Consider the following 18939-nt stretch of genomic DNA (forward strand, 5'->3'; position numbering starts at 1 on the left):
AAATTATAGTGGAAAAACTGGAGAAAAAAAAAAACAAACAAAAAAAAACAGGTTTTTCAAAAAACTGGAAAAAAATCCTTAATCTTTGTGCATTTTACAGCTATGAGCAGTGGACAAGCACGTTGGTGCATGTGCATTGCGCCGACATTTGTACAGGCAAGTTAGTTTCAAAGAAGACTTTGATGGTCTCGACTTGGAAATGTCCTTAAGTCTGGATGTTTGTTAGTCTTCTGTGATTTATTACAAGTACACAACAACAATATGTATAAAATATATTTTAATAAGCATAACTAATGAGTTATAACACTAAAAACATTCAATTGTAAGAGTTTCCAGCAAAGTTGTCTGCAGCACATGCATCAATAAAATGACAATGTAAAAAAAAAAAAAAAAAAAAAGACTGCTGCATTTTTTTCACATGAGCAAAAATAAAAACAGTTCACAGTTCACAAGAAAGTGCATCTACAACTTTTTCAACCGTTACCTTACCACTGATACAGTCAAATACTTTGACTTCCTAGCATTTTATTTCAGGTAGTTTATGTATGTAGTTTATGCCCATAACCTTTGTTTCATCTGCCTTTTCCTCAGAGTGTATTTCCTCAGCACATACACTTAAGTGCAGTTCATAAAATGCATTACAAATTTGAATTTTTGTCAGATGCCGCTGCCCTTTTCAAGTGGTTTCTTTTTCCAGTTAAAAAGCCCTCTGGATTGAAGGAGGTTTGTCTGCTGGAGTATAGTGGTTGGTAGCTCATCAGGCAGAATCCTAGAAAAAAAAACGGTTGGATTTGAGCAGGCATGTGACATATTCAGCCACTTATGTTGTAATGGTGAAACCCAACATTTATAATATACATTGTTATATGTTTATATATGTTTATATATAGCTATTAAATGTGGGGACTTTATGCTTACAAAATATGGTACATTTGTTTTTTTCTTAAGTTGTTGACAAGTGTTATTAACACTATTGACTGTGCAACCATCATTAATTTTTTTTTTAAACATAAAATAGCGTACGTGGGCATATAACATTTTTTTGCTGGTCTATCAGACATCATTGTCGGTTGTAATTGTAGGTCCATCGCGCCACTGGTCAATCACCGGTCCGTTGCTCACAAATGTAATCAACAACCTCACCCCCCCCACCCAGCATGGCGTTAAACAAAATGCAAAAGCTAAACTTTGCAGTCTTCACTCCAATCATCTAAATAAAGTAGATGAGCTTAAAACAAAATAACTTACTGGTAAATGACACACCACAATGAGTAGTGTGTGTTCCTTTGGCACTGAACTGCAATAAGTAATTATATCCACTAGAAAGCATAAACATTAAAGTAGTAGTAGTAGTAGTAGTAGTTAAATGTGCTCCACCAGGTCGAGGCTGCAAATAGTAATCACACAAACTAAGGTGCATCATTATGCTTCAAAAAGTTTTTTATCTCTGTAAGTCCATCTAACTATCCACTTAACCGTTGGAAAAATATTTTAAATGACGGTTACATAAAACAAAACACACATTTGAACAGATGCCATCTGTCACATAAACTACAAGTAAAAAGCAAAATTTTGCTGAACTTAATTTACTTGATAATGCTTTTTGGGGGTGATTTCAAAACATCTATCTTGCATTCCTTGGCTAAGAGCCAATCAGCATGAGATTGTCAATTTTAAATGTCATTGGTAGTCCATTGGCAAAACAATGTTGACAGACCTGTGCAAAATAATTAATGTACCTTGAATCTTGGAAACACTACGATGTTACCCAAATGTGAATGTTAATTTGAGTTACATATAAAGCATCCTTTTTAGTAGGTGTTTTATAATAAATAGTTATTTCTTTAAAGACCTTAGAGAGGACAAGAGTGTTAGGAATAAGGTGATTTTCTGAACGGATTATCCACAACTAGTTTCGCTTTGTAGAGTGAGTGAGACGTGTGAGTTGCCTTTCTCAATAGTGCTAAACATTTGGAGGGCAACTCGGTGTTACTACATGGAGCAATAATTTGCGCTTCCCGTATTGTCAAGTTGCCTGTGTTTTGAAGCTTATACATCAATAAAAGTAGCACACGGTGACATCAGGAAAGAAATTTAAATCTGAAAGCTTGACTGCCTGTTACATATGTGCATCTCAAGTTAGCTTTCAGCCTCTTTGGTAGCAACTGTGTTTTTTCTTTTTTTTTCATGTTGCACAAGGTCATGCGATCTACCAATACTACCTTCACGATCAACCGGTGAACTATGATCAAAGCATTGAGAAATCCTGACCCAGAGTGTAAACCCAGACTCACTGTACTCACCTGGCTCGTGAGCCTCCTGGCAGGGGTTCGTCTCTGCTCATGAATGGACTGCAGGCGAGTAATGAGAAACTTTTTGTCTTCTCCTTCCTGAGCAGCGGAGAGATACGCAGTGAGATGTTGGGGGAACTAGTCACAAAGAACATTTTCAGCAAGTATTATATGAAACTCTACATACATTCTCAATCTGTTCTTGCAGTAAGCCAATGATTTTCCTTTGACCATCCACCACTTGACTGTGGAAATAGATGATGATCCTGATGGGAAAACAGATATCATGGCTCCAATAAAGAATACCACTACATAATACACAAACTATATATTGTGAATATATGTCCGACTTCACAACAACATATGGCTATTACTATATTATATTATTTTTATGGGTGGAATACTAACAGGAAGATGGCTGCTCCCACAAACAGGAAGAGTGGATTCTCTACTAGAAATGAGTGAGCCCTGGCCAACATTGATAAATTGGGATTTTCCTTTTCTAGGTCCTCCACCCAATGCTTTCCAGCCTGAAACATTGTTTTGAGCTCACGAAAGGGGCCACATGTGGAGGAGGGTGCGATACTGGAGAGAGAGACAATGCATAGGATGTGAAAGACACAATAAGTAGGAGATTTTCTGACAGAGGTGATCTGTTCAGACATAGTGATGAAGAAATATTTCATGCAAGTTTACTACCTCCACATAGTGTACGTGACACACACAGACGCTCCGAGGAAGGAAGGGAAGCAGAGTAAAGTGATGAAGATAGTGGTCATCTGGCTGACTCTGTATGGCCTACTGGGGGCCTGACAGTTCATCATCACGCTGCTCTAGATGATAAGATAGCAAAATGTATAAACTTTACATGCAAATATTACATGTGGTAAGAGTAGAAAATGACATTCACGTAAAAAAAAAAAAAAAAACTTAGATCACCCTTGTTTCTTCAGTTTCTTTTCCATTTCAAATTTCTGGTACAGATAAAGGTGCATTTGTTTGTACAAATATAAGCACGACAACAAAATAGCTCACAAGAGTTTTTGTTTTTAAGACCTGATAGCTAGTCATTCCTCAATTTTTTTGATAACCAAAATTGCTCTATTTTTACATCTGATACGATGGCACTGTACTCTGCATTCCATGTTTTCTTTTCTGTCTGTTGATGAAGTATGATATTACAAAACATCAACAATGTCAATCAAGTTCTTTTTAAACAAGCGGCACTATATACTCATTGACAATAACGTTTTGGTTGCAGCTGAGTTCTTGATGGTTATAATATTACATTGAAGTTCTTTATACACAATATCAATCCCACAATTCCCACAATTAAAATATATGTACATTTTACACACGCTCAATAAATTAGAATGTACCTTTTTAATGTAAAAAAGCAAAAGGAGTTTCAGCATCTGCACCACAGGCAGCAGCGGAGTGAAGAGAACGCCCAGCCTGGACAAGACAATCCTCGACTGTAGTCATCAACAGAGGTTTATCCAGTGTAGTGTACATCAGAGACAGAAGAGGTCATACTGTACCAGGCTAGTGTTTGGCCATAGATAAGGTCAAGGACATTCTTAGCAATATCAAATGCTGGTTTCCTCTTCTTTTTCAGCACTTTCTCTGAAAACAACCTGTAGACCAGAGGAAAATTGAGAAAGTCACAAAAGGAAAAAAACACACACACACACACACACTTGATGAATGTAATTAATTTGGGCTTTTATCATTTCTTTAAAATCTTCTTTCAGTGTGGAATGATAATGCTTATTGTAAAATACAACTTCAAACATTGTTATGAATGTTTGAAAGTTTAATTTTGTCTTGGTTTAATTCTCCAATCCCCACAGTATCAGTTTACCCATGGAGGCACTGCCCCACATATACATATGTACGTATGTATGTATGTATGTGTGTATATATATATAATATAAATAAGACGACAACAACAGACCTACTTATGAATGACCCACCTCCAAAGAAGCTCTCCAAACAAGGTGTTCAGTAGAGTAAAGATGAAATCCATTAAAAGAAAGCGATAAAGTTCTTGGCCAACAAAACTCTCCCAGCACTTCGGATGATAGAAAGCATCACACATTAAAGTAAATAAAAACCAACAAAAATGACAGACTGGTTAATACCTTCAGGCCAATACTGTTTGGATCAGCAGCCACTCGACCCAGCCAATGGTAGCAAAGTACTCCAAGCACACTCACTTTTAACATTAAGTTCCTAGAAAACGACACGCTGGTGTTGTCACTCTCTTGCCTTTTTAAAAGCATAGTATTTGTGCGCATACAATGTCTCCGGCTGTCATACCTGCCAATGGCAACATATGTGCGGACGGAAGGTGATTCGTAGTCTTCCATCCATGCCGCTAGGTTGAACATAATTGGCAGCAGCAAGTTTATACATGACACAACCACTGGAAGAGCCAGCAGGCTGGCCTCGTTCAGCAAGGGGTCCTTGTTTGCGCTGCGAGAGGTTTGCTGGAGGTTCTAGTGAAATACAGGCGGTGCTAGACATTACATTCATTTTTGCAAGTATAAATCCAGCAGGATATTAGGTATGCAACAATTACAATGAACTACAAAAAAATAACTAGATCTAAATTTCTGTCTTTAAATGAGGGCACAAACTATATTGTACTTCGGAGGGATGGCAATGTTGCTAATATCACCATACCTGGTGCATGTGTTCGGAGAAGTAGTAGATGGAGAGCACACAAGCCGTGGTACTCGCTACACAGATGGCCCATGCCAGACAGTGGACCGCTACTCTCCACAGCTTCTGGCATGAAGTGATTTTGGAATCTTTATGGTTCACCTCCGCCAATAGCTCCTGCAAATTGGGGATTGAAAATGATGGGAGAAAATATTACGATAAATTAAAGTAAGAGCAGCGTAAATGCGTGAGGTCATTTTCTCTTGTACCTTGAGCTGTGTGCAGATATTTTCAGACATGAGTTTAACGGAAGATTTTTTGATAACTTTGAAGTCCCAGGAACAGAAGGTTTTCATGGCCAGGATGCTATGTGATTTGTCGATTCGGAAACTTCGACCAAATGACTTTGACATGCTGGTGGGATAAAACCACCATTGTGTGTAGGCATCAGAAAACATCCATGTGCAGTATGCCATTCAGTTATATGTTTTCAAAGTTCTCCTAGTGAGTTCACAGTGCACAATTCTCTACAACAAAAATGCATACCTGTACACAAGAATGATACATGTGACAAAGAAGGCCATGCCTATAGTAAAGAAGTAGGCAAGGGGCATTTTGTAAGGGAGATGCTTCAATGCGCAGTCCAGCTCTGTTCCATTGGAGCCGGAAATATAATGCCGTCCACTTTCATTCCTGCAGCTCATACGCAGTGTGTAGTTACAGTAGTATCCATAGTACATCACTGTGCTCGAGAAATATCCCTGAAATATGACCAGAGGACAGTTGCTAGCGTTCTGTAAATATAATAGACAAATTTATTCCATCTGGTGAAAACTAAGCATGAACATACAGTACACTTGGAAAAAAAATGTGTTATTTTAAGTACTTTCATTTATTTTCTATTGCTTATCCTATTCAGGATCTGGATTCTATTCAAACAAATTTTGCGCAAGAGGCTAGGTAAACCCTAAACCGGTTGCCTGTCATTCTCTCGGAAAACAACCATTTGCATCTATGGACAATGTCCATCCTTCAATCCATCCATCCATGCATGCATTTTATAGAGCCGCAGACTTGCCGGTACCTATCCCAGCTGTCTACGGGCAGTAGGCAAGGGACACCACGAACTGGTTGACACAAAAAATACATTACTGTATACTAGTATTCAGTTTACTTAGTGAGGAATGTGGGGCAATTTAGTTTACACAACATTCATCTTATGTTACGTGTATGGCAACCGTCGGGACACACAGGATAAATCCTTGTGCCATCTAGCGGAAGAGCTTTCATTGCTCTGCCTGTAACTGCTATTTTCTAACCAATTTGGTGAAACTGAGAAATTTCCCGTTGCACACCTGAGGATCTTTCACAGCACGCTAATGCGTAGCCGGACATTGGATGGGAACCACTGCTTAGATGGCAATTGATGACGTGAGAAATATTATGAAAACACAGCTTACAGCTCCGGTAAGAAGTTCCAGTCCAGTGAAAGAGCGTCTGCCGTCAGACAGAGCAGGTGGATGCACTGCCTGAGGAAGCACTATGAAAACACCGGTCATCAGAAAGAGGAAGAGGTTGAAGAAGAGCAGAGTCTTGAGAAACAGGAAGTAGGATAGGACCCCGCTGCCGAACCGGCCGCTAACTCGCTTGAGTGCCACCTGCCACAGCTGGAGGGAGTGCACAAAGGACAGCCAACTGTACCAACTCTGTCTTGCACCCTGAAAAAAGGAAGTGAGAGTAAACAATGTTTTTTATTAACCACATTCACACCAAATGCGTCACAGAAAATTGTCCAGGTACTCTTGTAATTCTCGTTAACGAATGAGACAGGACAAATTAAATTGTCCTTAGGTGTGATTGGGTGCGTGAATTGTTGTTTGTCTCTGTGTGCCCTGCAATTGGTTGGCAACCAATTCAGGGTGTCCCCCGCCTACTGCCCGAAGCCAGCTGGGATAGGCACCAGCAGGCCTGTGACGCTTGTGAGGATATGCGGCTATGGAAAATGGATGGACGCTGACTATGAGTCTTGTACACAGTAACATAGAAAATATCAGAATTTTATCCTAAAATGAAGGGTGCGTCCTATTCATAGGTGTGTCTTATATTTGAGGAATTGCAGCGAATATGGTTTACCATTATAATTTAAATGATACAATGAATGGTGCTGAGGCGATGGTTTTCATAACAAGAGTCATTGTGAATCCAAACTATTAACAGGTGTAAATCACACCAAAAGGGGGAATTGCAGACAAAAAAGGGATGTTGGAGGTAACTCACGATGATGATATAATATTTGAGCCGACTGCAGCAGGGGATCCGATTGCCAGATAGAGTGCGTCTCTCCTTTTGTAAAGCTAATCTTCTGCACACAAGAACAGGCAAACAATACATTCAGTGCACCAGAAGAAGCCAACCATATGACATAATATGACCAAACTCTATTGTACCTGAGTTCACTCTTTTCTGCAACACTGAGAGGCATTGCTCGGAGCATCCTGACTCTGTCACTTACAGACAGGTTCTGCAAGTTATTCACCAGACGTTCCCTTTTGTTTACTAGAACACATAGTTTGTGTAAATAAGAAAAAAAGTAGATAAACATACATGAGAGGCAGCAGGCAAAAGTCACGTACAAAGTACAAAACATTCTCACATTCAATGTTAATTCTACTTAATATGTCATCTCTACCCTATATTAATGAAAAGAGCAACTATTAGAATGGTGTATATGGTATGTGTGATTTTCATTGATGCTTTTGTTTTGATTGATGCGCTTCTATCAACAGTGGTTCATTTTCCTCACCCTCTGCATCTGTACCGTCTGTCTCAATGCCGTAACCTCGTATGCTTGGTCTAGCTGAACGTCCGAAATCTTGGATGGAGGGTCTGCTCTGCTTGCGCCTCCGAAGCTGCATGGTCCTGTTGTAGTACTGAGAGATGATGGCACCCCTGCTTCGACCTGAAAAAGCGGAAGAATAGTTCGGAAAGCAGCAACATCGAGAATACCAACCTCCTACAATGGTCTGTAACACAAAAGGGTTAGATTGCAGACATTTTGCATTGTAATTTACAGTTTTTCATGACTGGGCAGCAAATATTTAATTCTATTGTGTGAAAGGGGTCTTCTACCAAAATTTCAAATTAAACAATGCACAAAATGGCAAAAAGACTGTGAATGAGGTCTAATTCTCTAGTCCTAGTAAAAACTAACCAATAGTGCGACTGGGCATAGAAGACAGGATCTTCAAGGTGGCTGAAGACCAACGTTCACCAATGGAAGGGTCAAGTTCTCTTTCATTATCCTGCAGTCGTCCCTGATTTCTCCGCTCCCTACGCTCTGGTCCAGGGCTGGACAGGTGGGCCACATAATCTTAAGGGATTCAAACAAGTACAAAGTAAAAGTCTCAGTAGTATGTATCCGGTGGACAGACACTAATAATGGTTATAGTGCAAAGAAACATCTTGCATTACATGTTTTGGAGGGCTTCAAATGAGGCCTTGTAGATATAAGGTTAAGGATATGAAAGTCTGATTTAATACAGTATATGCATGAATACACATGTACTGTCATAACATTCTTCTGGACACATGCACAAAGTAATGAGATCCCATTCAAGTTGCCTTTACAAATATAATATTATTTTGTTGTAATTGAGTCTTTATTCATTAAATGTGGTGACAATTTGTGGTTGTCTGCTCCACAACTGCATTGCTTAATGTTGAAAACTGTTCCTAATAAATAGAATCTCACTGACAAGACCTTAATATTTGACATAATTAAATACAGGCCACATTAAGGACAAAAGCAATTTTACACCGCAAGTGACAACCACAAATATAAAGAAATTGCTACATTAATATCTTTATAACTGTGCCAATACAAACTGTAACTGCATGTCGACATCATGTTGTAACTGCTCAGTGTATGTGCAGTACACACAGGTAAAAGCATACCCCCAGTTGTTTTTTACAAAACATCTCAAAAATAAGTTGCGATGGAATGCGCTTAAGCACCTCGGCTCTCCTCATCTAGTTCTTTCTGTAGCTGCTGAAGCTCGAAGACTTCGCCCAGGTCACCGTTGTGAATCTGCTCTTCTATTAACTGGTGAAATGAGTCATGAACACCTTCCTCATCTGCTGGGCTCCTGACACAATGGAACAAAAACAAGAATACATACATAAAGACAGGAAATGACATTATGGGCGAAAAAGATGCATGCTTGAGTTAAGTCAAAAACACTAAACTGAGACCTTGGACCCCAGAAAACATGATAGAAAAAACACCAGTAGTCGGTCACCAGTACTGCTCGTAGAACATAATGTTAACAGACTCTGCGTTATCTTGATGCATGGAAAGTCAAAGCTTGACAACACAGCTTGCGTACAATAAAAACACAGAAGCAGTTCATGTTGGTAGAGGGTAGGGATGAGTCAACATGGAAACTAATTGTGTGGACTTGGAGCCAATAACATAATTACACTGTTTCCTCCGCACTTCATGTGCGACAGCCGCTATGCAGGGGCAACTTCAGCTCTTCAGTCTCCTTGAGTCTCCTGACTACAGTCAGTGGACATGAATGGCTCTTTAAGAGAATCTTCCATTGCGGCGAACAGGCTTGTGTTTCAGTATGATGTCAGGCGTTGGGGCTTGCTGCTGCAGAGACTTAGGGAAAATTAGGGCTGCTCTTACCACGTTCTGGCACAGAAAATAATGTTTGTGCCCAAAACGAGATACATGTTTGTTTGGTCTCCAAAATACGGTTAGGAGATTACTGAACATTTGTGTTTACGTTTGTGTTTACGTTTGCCATGCAAACATTCTTTTTTCCATTTTTATTTGTGATTGCCTTACAAACCAGAAAGTCGCTCGGCTGAACAAAAGATGCTAACGAAAATCCAAAACGTGATTTGAAGTACGTTTGTGCGATTTTCCTCCTTCACTTTCCCTAGCCAAAAGAAACATGACAGACTCCATCTGAGGGGCGCTCCCCATGTAACATAATTAGCGATAAAACCTACAATTATAAATATAAAAAAATGTTGACATCACACAACACATGCATTTGCATGTTATTTAAATTTATAGTGTGTTTTTTTAATGGATAACTCACTAAATTTTACACAGTACCTTAAAATAATAATAATAAGAAGAATAAGAATAAGTCAACAAGACATTTGAGAGCTACAAGACTGGATGGACGAATGACATCAATTTTAGTTTTGTTTTATTTTCATTTAAAACGGATAGATAGACGGATAGTTGAGACAAAGTAAAGGATGAAAAAATGTAGTCAATGAAATTAATACTGCTTTCACCTAAAAACGACCTGACGGTTGCTCAGGGTTCAGGTAATGAGCAATCACAGTTTAGCTTGTGAACATCACATGACCAAACTCCAAAGACAGGTGAGCTGTAATTGGTTATTTCCTGAGCCCTAAGCTACTGTGTGATGTTATTTTCAGTTAATAGCAAGTAGCAAAATATTCATCCTGTGGTGGACAAAAACAGGTCGATTTCAATCTATGTTATTGTATAAAACAAAAACCATTTTAACAGGAACATGATTTTCAGGCTAGTTGGGAGAGAATTGAACATAATATAGTCAAGGAAATGTTTGACTTTGACCGTTTTAAGGCTCTTTAAGGAACTGGGAAGAGTTAAAAACAAGCTCACAAAGCCTGTGGAGCATGATTTACCCCTTGCATAGACAAACACTTCCCTTACTCTCCGCCCACTGACTGTGCTGGGCAAAGGCAGGTGGGCTTGAAACAAGACAAGGGAAATACAAAGCAAAACGAGAAGAACACCTTAATAAAACAAACATTTTCCACACTCACTCAAGTCCAGCTTCAATGAGGGGGTGGCCCAGATCGAAGTTACCATTACGAGCCATTCTCTGGCTGATGTGTTGACTCCTTGTTGCAGGGTTCACACCCTTACCAGCTCATAAATACTTTCCACTCCCACCATGGCGCTAACTCCACTACCTGCAGAAAGGGGAGGAGACACAAAAAGGAGACGGGACCATGACATCACGACAGGTAAAGGAAGGAAAGCCAACACACAACTTTGGAATCTGGACACACAAGTTGGGACTTGCCCGATGCACTCATTCAGCTCCATGTAGCAATGAGACCTATGAGTCTATTTAGCCTAGGACCATTCAGATTTCATCCGAGTACATTTTATAATTAATGAAACATAATGAGTCTTAAGACTACGTAGTTGAACAATAAAAACCTATTAAGGCTCTTCTAACAATATATTCATAGTTGTGGGTCTTCCACATTGATTAACAATAGGTCTTGTCATGAGAGATTAGGTCAATGTGTCCCAGTCACTAGCTCTTTTGTAGCACAGCATGTGACGAGGACTGATTCAGATGCCAAAGTGCCACTTATAAGATGAATATTCATGATGAAAGCAGAATGATGTATTGTCAGAAGTGTGTGCGCGCGTGTGACCAGATAGGCTCATGACGCAACTGTTAACTCAAAATGTCAAGGGCTTAAACTGCGTTATTGTCATGTTCCATTCAATTCACCTGTAAATGCATAAGGCCTTCACACAATTACAAACGCCCTCAAAAAAAACCCACAAAGGTTATTATTTAGGGGTGCATATATTAGAAATTGTATTTTTCATTTTATTGTTAATTTTTTGTTGGATGTCTAAAGTGCATGCCCACCAGTCAAGTACAAAATCAAGTAAAAACATTTTTTTGAAAATGTTTGTCTGTAAGTGAGCCATTCAAAATTCTTGTGAATCGGGATGTCACAACAATTAAATTATATGATACTTAAAATAGCTATTGGTGGCTTTGTACAAGTTTGATCCATTTGCAGTCTCTTGACCAGGAGGTCCCCCGCCCCCCTGTGTGGAGTTAGCTTGTTCTCCCTGAGCCGGCTTCCTCCAGCATTCCAAAAACATGCATGGCAGGTGAATTGGACATATTAAATAGTCCCTAGGTGTGATTGCGTGCGTGAATGGTTGTGCCCTGCGATTGGCTGGCAACCAGTTCAGGATGTTCCCCTGCCTACTGCCCGCTGGGATAGGCACCAGCAAGACTGTGACCCTTTTGACGATAAGCGGCTTTAAAAAAATGGAGGGATGGATATATATATATATATATATATATATATATATATATATATATATATATATATATATATATATATATATATATATATATATATATATATACACATAACAAAAAATGATATATGATTAAAAAGAAAAAAAAACATATCAAATCATCATGAAAAACAGTATTTAATCAATGCAAGCTCACGCCTCCCATTTTATTAACATTCACAACAAGTCACAACAAGTCACAAATACAAAACGAAATCCACCATCAAAGTAAAGTAAAATATTAATATAATATAGAACCCTTTGTCTGCAACTGACAAAAATGTGACAAGTAACTTTTTTAGCTGGTGGCTAACCAGGTAGGGGTTAGCTACCTCAACAGTCAAAACAGTTGACAGTCCCTAAGCTTTTTGGATCAACACATGTTAAAAGGAACATAAGATTGAGAACCTTTTTGTCAAAACAGTTGAGCTTTATTAAAATTTTAAAAAGTCATTTTCAACAAAGCCACAACTACAGAAAATAGTAATGATTAAGCCTATCAGCTGCTGTGAAATCTTGAAGTAGTTTTCAGTATTGTAGCTTTGATATTTTGTGTAAACAGTTTATACAACAGCCTGGTAAACCGGACTTTACACATTATACTTGACAATGGGCAGAGCGTGGCCCTTTGTCTCCAGTTTGTTAAAAGCCACCTTAACAAATTACTTTGCGTTTCTATTGGAGAAAATAACTACTCAATCCTCACCTCGTCTGAACAATTGTCATCAGCTGCCATTTAAAACTGTTCAAAAAACATTGGGGGGGTTTCCAGGCAAAGCCTATTTCATCAAAACATTCCAACTGTTGATTGGTGGGGCGGCATGGCTTAGTGGTAGAGTGGTCATCTCCCAGCCGAAAGGTCGTGGGTTCGATCCCCCGACCATCAAGACCATGTCTAAGTGTCCTTGAGCAAGACACTGAACCCCCAGTTGCTCCTGATGCTGCGTCATCAGTAGGTAAATGACTAGTTAGTGTAAAGCGCTTTGAGTACCTAAGGTAGAAAAGCGCTATATAAGTGAAAGTCCATTTACCATTTGGTGTAATGCAGAATACCAGCCTAGGGGGCAACAGAAGCTATGCTCTGAAGCTTTAATATAAATCAAATCAAATGAATGAATGAATAAATGGGTTAAAACCAGTCTTTCTTTGTTATTGTTAATGTTAACACTGCATTTGAGTTTTCTGATACCTCATATTATGGAAGATTTTGCCGTCATCACCCAGAGCAAGTGAGAAAAGTGTCAAAGGGGAAGTTTGTGCTCTTTGCTCTTGTTTTCTGGGTCAACATATATCACCCGAAAGACAAAGGGCGGACATGCCTTGTGGCTTTATAAACAGGCATCAAACAACCTGCTGTCAAGCCGGCGGGAGTGTAAGGAGCTGGTCATGGAATTCACAATACTCTTTGACATTGTGTCTGTTACCAGCGTTCACAGGTAATAAAGTACAGTGGGCCCCCGGGTTACGAACTTAATCCGTTCAGCGGCTACGCTCGTATCTCGAATTGCTCGTATAGCGGGCAATCCAAACCCATGTTAATTCGTGAATGCGTGCAACGCGCGCAGAAGCCTTAGGTAAAATCATCACGCTGTATACATATATTAATATTAAGTGACATAATCTACTGTACAGTTGCATTAAATAACAAATACAAGGGAAAAATGACTTTTACCTTTGGAAAGACGTGACTTGTGCTGAGATAAGCAGAGATGAGCAGAGATGAATGCTCGAAGTCAATACGGTAAATCAAATATGCTATTGGTCTTACAGTGTCACAGTAACTTTTTCAGTCAGGGTTTTCTCTACTTCCTTCCATCCCAACCAGCTGTGCCATCAAGCTAGATAAAGGCGTTCGGCCAATAGCATATCGGCACTTCTGTGATTGACGTGTGACGCCGGCCAATAGCATCTCCGTGAGTGAGACCGGGTGACCTTAATCGACCAATAGCATATTGGCGTCTCCTTGACTGACTGATAATTATTCGCACGTTTTTTTTAAACGGTTGGAATGTATTGACATCTTATTGATTAAAACACATTTAAACCTGTGACGATTTTTTGTCCTGCAATCGGCACACTTAATTTCATGTCAGCTGTTTTTCCCGACGTGAATTGAGCTGGGTGGAGGCGGAGGGGAGGTTGCTTGTGTTGTATTAACTAGGCACCACAATTACGGCTTGTTCGAGCGTCAGTTCACTGTTGGTTTCAACTCACAGACTTGCAACAATGGCGCTGTCCCAAAGCATGTCGGGAGGTCGCCGACTAACATGACATGCAGTTTTGTCAAGCAACCATTATATAGCACTGTAATACCACCCGTAACAGGGTGCAGAGATCAACGTCTTGAGTTAATACCGCAACGCAGATAGGCTATTGGTCTTACAGTGTTACAGTAACTCTTTCAGTCATGGTGCAAATCACGGAGATACTAAAACATCATCCTCTTATTTCTTCCTTTACCGCTGCTAGTAATTTTAGAAGCTATGTCTAACAGATAAAGTTTGCAAAGTCTTCAAAACATTCCGTTTTTCACTCATTTTCTCTACTTCCTTCCATCCTGTCCCATCAAGCTAGATAAAGGCGTTCGGCCAATAGCATATCGGCATTTCTGTGATTGACGTGTGACGCCGGCGAATAGCATCTCCGTGAGTGAGACCGGGTGACCTTAATCGACCAATAGCATATTGGCGTCTCCTTGACTGACTGATAATTATTCGCACTTTTTTTTTAAACGGTTGGAATGTATTGACAATTAATTAAAAAAAACCACACATTTAAACCAATGACAATTCTTTGTCCTGCAATCGGCACATTTAATTTCATGTCAGCTGTTTTTCCCTTTAGCTGTACAAACCATACACTTAAATGGTAATATATTTAGACACCGTGAGTGAGACAGTCAGTGTGAGGTTGTAAGACCAATAGCATTCACGTTACCGCCACAAGTATCTGTCAATGATTGTAGATGACGCAACTGCTGAATATGTTGACGCAGTTAGGCGAGAACATTTCTACATACTCAATGGCTGGTTTGTCGGAATGCTCGTAAGGCGAGAGGTTTGCTCGTAAGTGGAGGACAAAAATCTCCCTGATCCACGCTCGTAAGGCGAATTGTTCGCAAATCAGGGTGCTCGTAATCCGGGGGCTGACTGTATATAGTATTACATATTTAAAGTTATACTATGCACTTCCTGTATTGCAGTATTTTTCCCAATGACAATTCAGCCACCCATCCATTTTTTAGAGCTGCTTATCCCCACAGGGGTCGCAGGCTTGTTGGCGCCTATCTCAGCTGGCTTCAGGTAGTAGGCGGGGGACACACTGAACTGGTTGCCAGCCAATCACAGGGCACACAGAGACAAACAACCATTCACACAAATGGTACCTTAATTGTTTTGGAGGATTGTGCTTCTTAAGTAGTGAAGAAATAAACAATTGATTGATTATTATAATGTGTCATGGCATACAGTATATTACACATATTATACTTCTCATTGAAGGATTGTAATCGGTATAGTTGAACTAAAACCATGGCTGTAAGGAATTGTTTCTAGTGATCTAGTCTTTCAAGTACATACATTTATTTGTTTGTTAATAGTTTCCAAAAATGTGACAGTGAGTGAGTAATTCAAGATTTTGCAAAATGCTGCCTCCACAGTAAGTTTAGCAAAAGACATAGCAAATATCTGCCAGATTGATCATTGATGCTACTTCAGAAAATTACAACTAAAAGGGTTCTCGATATAGAGGCAATGTGTCTGCTGCGTGCACCACAACTACAGATCGGCACACTAATTGCAATGTATAATTCTCTGGTTTGCTGATGAAATACTGCCTCTACAAATTAAAATATCTGTATTCAAGGGTTTCTCCTTTCTTTTCAAACTGGTCTATTTGAGAAGAAGCTGTTAATCGCTTAGAAGAAATGAAGCACTTGCACCCACATGAGCATCCAATGACTTCTTAAAAGAAAAGTTGGGGTATACAATGTTTCACTTTACTGAACTTAATGAATTTAATTTAACAATCAACTCTAACCTTCCCCAAAACCAGTGCTGTAACTGCTTATCCACTGTGCTTTAATCTTAAAAATACTGTTCATATCATGTATAAATTAACATGGGTTTCTAATCTGGTGGGAAAAACCCATAATGCAGGGTTTTTGTTTTCATGGACAGCACAGCTAGGACAGAATACTGTGGGGGTGGCATAGCCACTTGGGAGTGGATGCTGCACTACTGGGAAAACAAATAGTCTGGACAACTGAAGTTTAAAATACAAACAGATGGTAAGAGTGGTCAAACATGCGGACAGGCTGATTAAATCACAACAGGAAAAGGGAGTGTCATCACAAATGTCAGCAGTAAAGAAATGTTTAACTTGAATGGAATGGAGTCATAGTAAAGAAACGTTTAACTTGAATGGGATGGAAGGTTCTCAGAGGGGCTAACAAAAAATAAGAGCTCCAAGGAATCTGTTCTAAAAGCAACAACACACAGCTTCGTATCTGTACAAAGTTGTGTGCTTACAATGCAAAAACAAATGCATGCATGCTTTGAAGTAAGATTGCAGCTAAGACATAAAATATTGGGAAGATTAAAAACGGGTCTTTACAACAAATTAATCCATCCGTTTTCTATATATTCATTATTACAAGTGGGTCTGCCTGCCGCTGCACATGCAGAGCAAAGTGACCACAATTATTGGATGAATTCTGGTTTCACCAGAATCCCCGTCTCTTGTTCGAACACATTGCATCTATCCAAAAATGTGCGAAAACTCAATTACAGTATACGTGGACGTTTTCAACAACGCACTGTCCTGCCATTGTTCTACAGAAGACACAAGCTCATTCACCCGGCTCGGGTTTGTTTCAAACGTCTGCATTTTTTTTTCTGGTGGCCATGCATACTTTTCTGTGTGACAAAAAACATAAATAACTAGATTAATGACTTTCTAGCAATTTAATCAGATGTAAGTTTTAAGAGTTGGTCGCGAGATGCCCTAATTACGACAAAAGACATCTATCTATTAAGTTGATAAAAGTTTCGATGTGATGAGATTGGGAATATTAGTTTCATTAACCTGTCTGATGGAAAAATAAGGTAATATATAGTTTTAAAACTTCCGGATTCACTCACCAGCTCTAACCAGTTCAAGAGTTCGGTGCCAGTATCATTTGAGTTTACAAGTAGTCAAAACAGTCAGCACCCCAAAGGCGACAGTACGGGTGAAACCATCCTGCTTACATGGGAGTTTGTTTGTAGGCCACTGTATAAAATGCAAAATCCCAAATCTGCATTACGTAAAGCAATTCGTGTAGTCATTATATTACAATTTCAACTCAATTCAACACTAAAATGACATATTTACAGACATGACACTTTGATTGACAAGCTTGTAACCTATAGGTTACCCCCAGGCATTTCTCGCGTTGGTTCCGCCTTCAATGTGCCAGTCGCTCTCACTCCACCAGTGGAACAACAAAATTTCGATCGGTAAACATTTATTAGCTATTTCCTAATTATTATAGAAATGATAACCTGTTTCATATAAATGAATGTAATGAATTACTATTACAACATACAACAGTAACAACATTATTTAGGGTAATTTGAGCAAATTTGTTCTGTCACAAATGTATATAAAACTGGTAGCGCTTCACAATAGTCAGCGCAAGTAGCATGGACTTTTAAAAAAGATTGGTGACCTCCTTGCAACCTAATTTACAGTATTGACGTAACAATATATTCTAACTTACAGTACATAAAAAAAAAAAACCTCTTCTGTGAGCCATCTTATTGTGGTGGAGGGGTTTGCGTGTTGGATGCAGGTCACTGGGGCCCTCCTCTGGAGCCAGGTCAGGAGGTGGGGCTTGCTGGCAAGACCTGGTGGCTGGGCCTGCACACTTGGGGCTTGGCCGGGGTAAGCCCGAAGCGAAGTCCGAAGTGGACAAGAGGGTAGCCTCCCTCCGTCTTCGAACGGATGGGGGTGACAGGTTCTGACTGCCATTTGTGCTTATGCACCAAAGAACAGTTCAGAGTACTCACCCTTTTTGGAGTCCTCCCTAGGGACTCCCTCATTCTGCATGGGGACTTCAATGCTCACGTAGGCAATGACAGTGAGACCTGGAGGGGCCTGATATGGGCTGTTCGGTCCTTCCACCACGGATGTCGGAATTTGGTCCGGATTGCCGGCAAGAAGTCAAATTCATTTCCAATGACGGTTGGACTGCACCAAGGCTGCCCTTTTTCACCAATTCTGGTCATTATATTTTTGGACAGAATTTCCAAGCGGAGATAAAAGCTTTATTTTTTCATTTAAATTCAGTTGATGTAAGAGTCATTTCAATAAGTAGTTAGATACTAATTTGTGACTTGACTAGGCTTTTAATGAGAATATAGAGGGTGGTCACTTTCCAACACGATTACCATAGGCAAGCTTTCTGTGTATTGTTCAACAAATATTTCAAGAGGTTTTTTTATGGCAATTAATATTTCACCAAGGCAGGGTGAACCTGGTGAACTTGATAACATATTATTATACATATAATGAAAATTTTGAAACGTGTAAATATTTATTCTTCAGCTTGTCACTTTTTTTTTGCTATGATTTCAACTTTGCTTTATGAGTCACTCATGTGAGCAGGACATTTCTGCCCAGCAACAAATTCACATGCAAATACGACGTTAAAGAAAAGAACCTGGGCTAATATTTTGACCCCTTATATGTTGCTTTACTAGTTAAATTGTTTGAATTGCATCTTTTTCAAGAATAACATATTTGAGTTGTGTCATCTGATACACACTTGTGTGTATTTCTAACACACGTGTGTGTATTTCTAAC

General features: G+C 39.4%; 1 protein-coding gene across 2 annotated transcripts; it reads right to left on the reverse strand.

Annotated features, from left to right (window-relative positions):
* Positions 1-262: 262 nt before the first annotated feature.
* tmc6b (transmembrane channel-like 6b) lies at positions 263-17293 on the reverse strand. Of its 2 annotated transcripts, none has more exons than XM_088419577.1 (21): positions 17235-17293; positions 10797-10946; positions 8973-9103; positions 8170-8328; positions 7762-7917; positions 7406-7514; positions 7236-7320; positions 6419-6676; positions 5505-5719; positions 5228-5372; positions 4980-5135; positions 4614-4792; positions 4436-4526; positions 4268-4365; positions 3833-3928; positions 3671-3746; positions 2991-3124; positions 2700-2876; positions 2479-2557; positions 2304-2390; positions 263-769 (listed from the first exon to the last, which is right to left on the reverse strand). In XM_088419577.1, exons 2-21 carry the CDS (start codon positions 10850-10852, stop codon positions 758-760), a joined length of 2499 nt encoding a protein of 832 aa, XP_088275703.1. In that variant the 5' UTR covers positions 10853-10946; positions 17235-17293; the 3' UTR covers positions 263-757. The 2 variants fall into 2 exon arrangements, with proteins under 2 accessions (XP_088275703.1, XP_088275704.1); XM_088419578.1 differs by lacking the exon at positions 17235-17293 and adding an exon at positions 13766-13906.
* Between the last annotated feature and the right edge of the window lie 1646 nt (positions 17294-18939).

Source organism: Hippichthys cyanospilos, chromosome 7 (assembly GCF_059441005.1).
Source record: "Hippichthys cyanospilos isolate Australia breed blue-spotted pipefish chromosome 7, RoL_Hcya_1.0, whole genome shotgun sequence".
Lineage (NCBI taxonomy): Eukaryota > Metazoa > Chordata > Actinopteri > Syngnathiformes > Syngnathidae > Hippichthys > Hippichthys cyanospilos.

Bases quoted from the DNA above. Each gene is read 5' to 3' on its own strand.
- tmc6b (XM_088419577.1), bottom strand. From the start codon at position 10,852: ATGGCTCGTAATGGTAACTTCGATCTGGGCCACCCCCTCATTGAAGCT. The intron at 3,929-4,267 runs GTGGGTCATTCA...TCTGGTCTACAG, and splicing joins TTTGGAGAGCTTCTTTGGAG to GTTGTTTTCAGAGAAAGTGC. The intron at 2,558-2,699 runs GTTAGTATTCCA...TTTTCCCATCAG, and splicing joins GTGGGAGCAGCCATCTTCCT to GATCATCATCTATTTCCACA.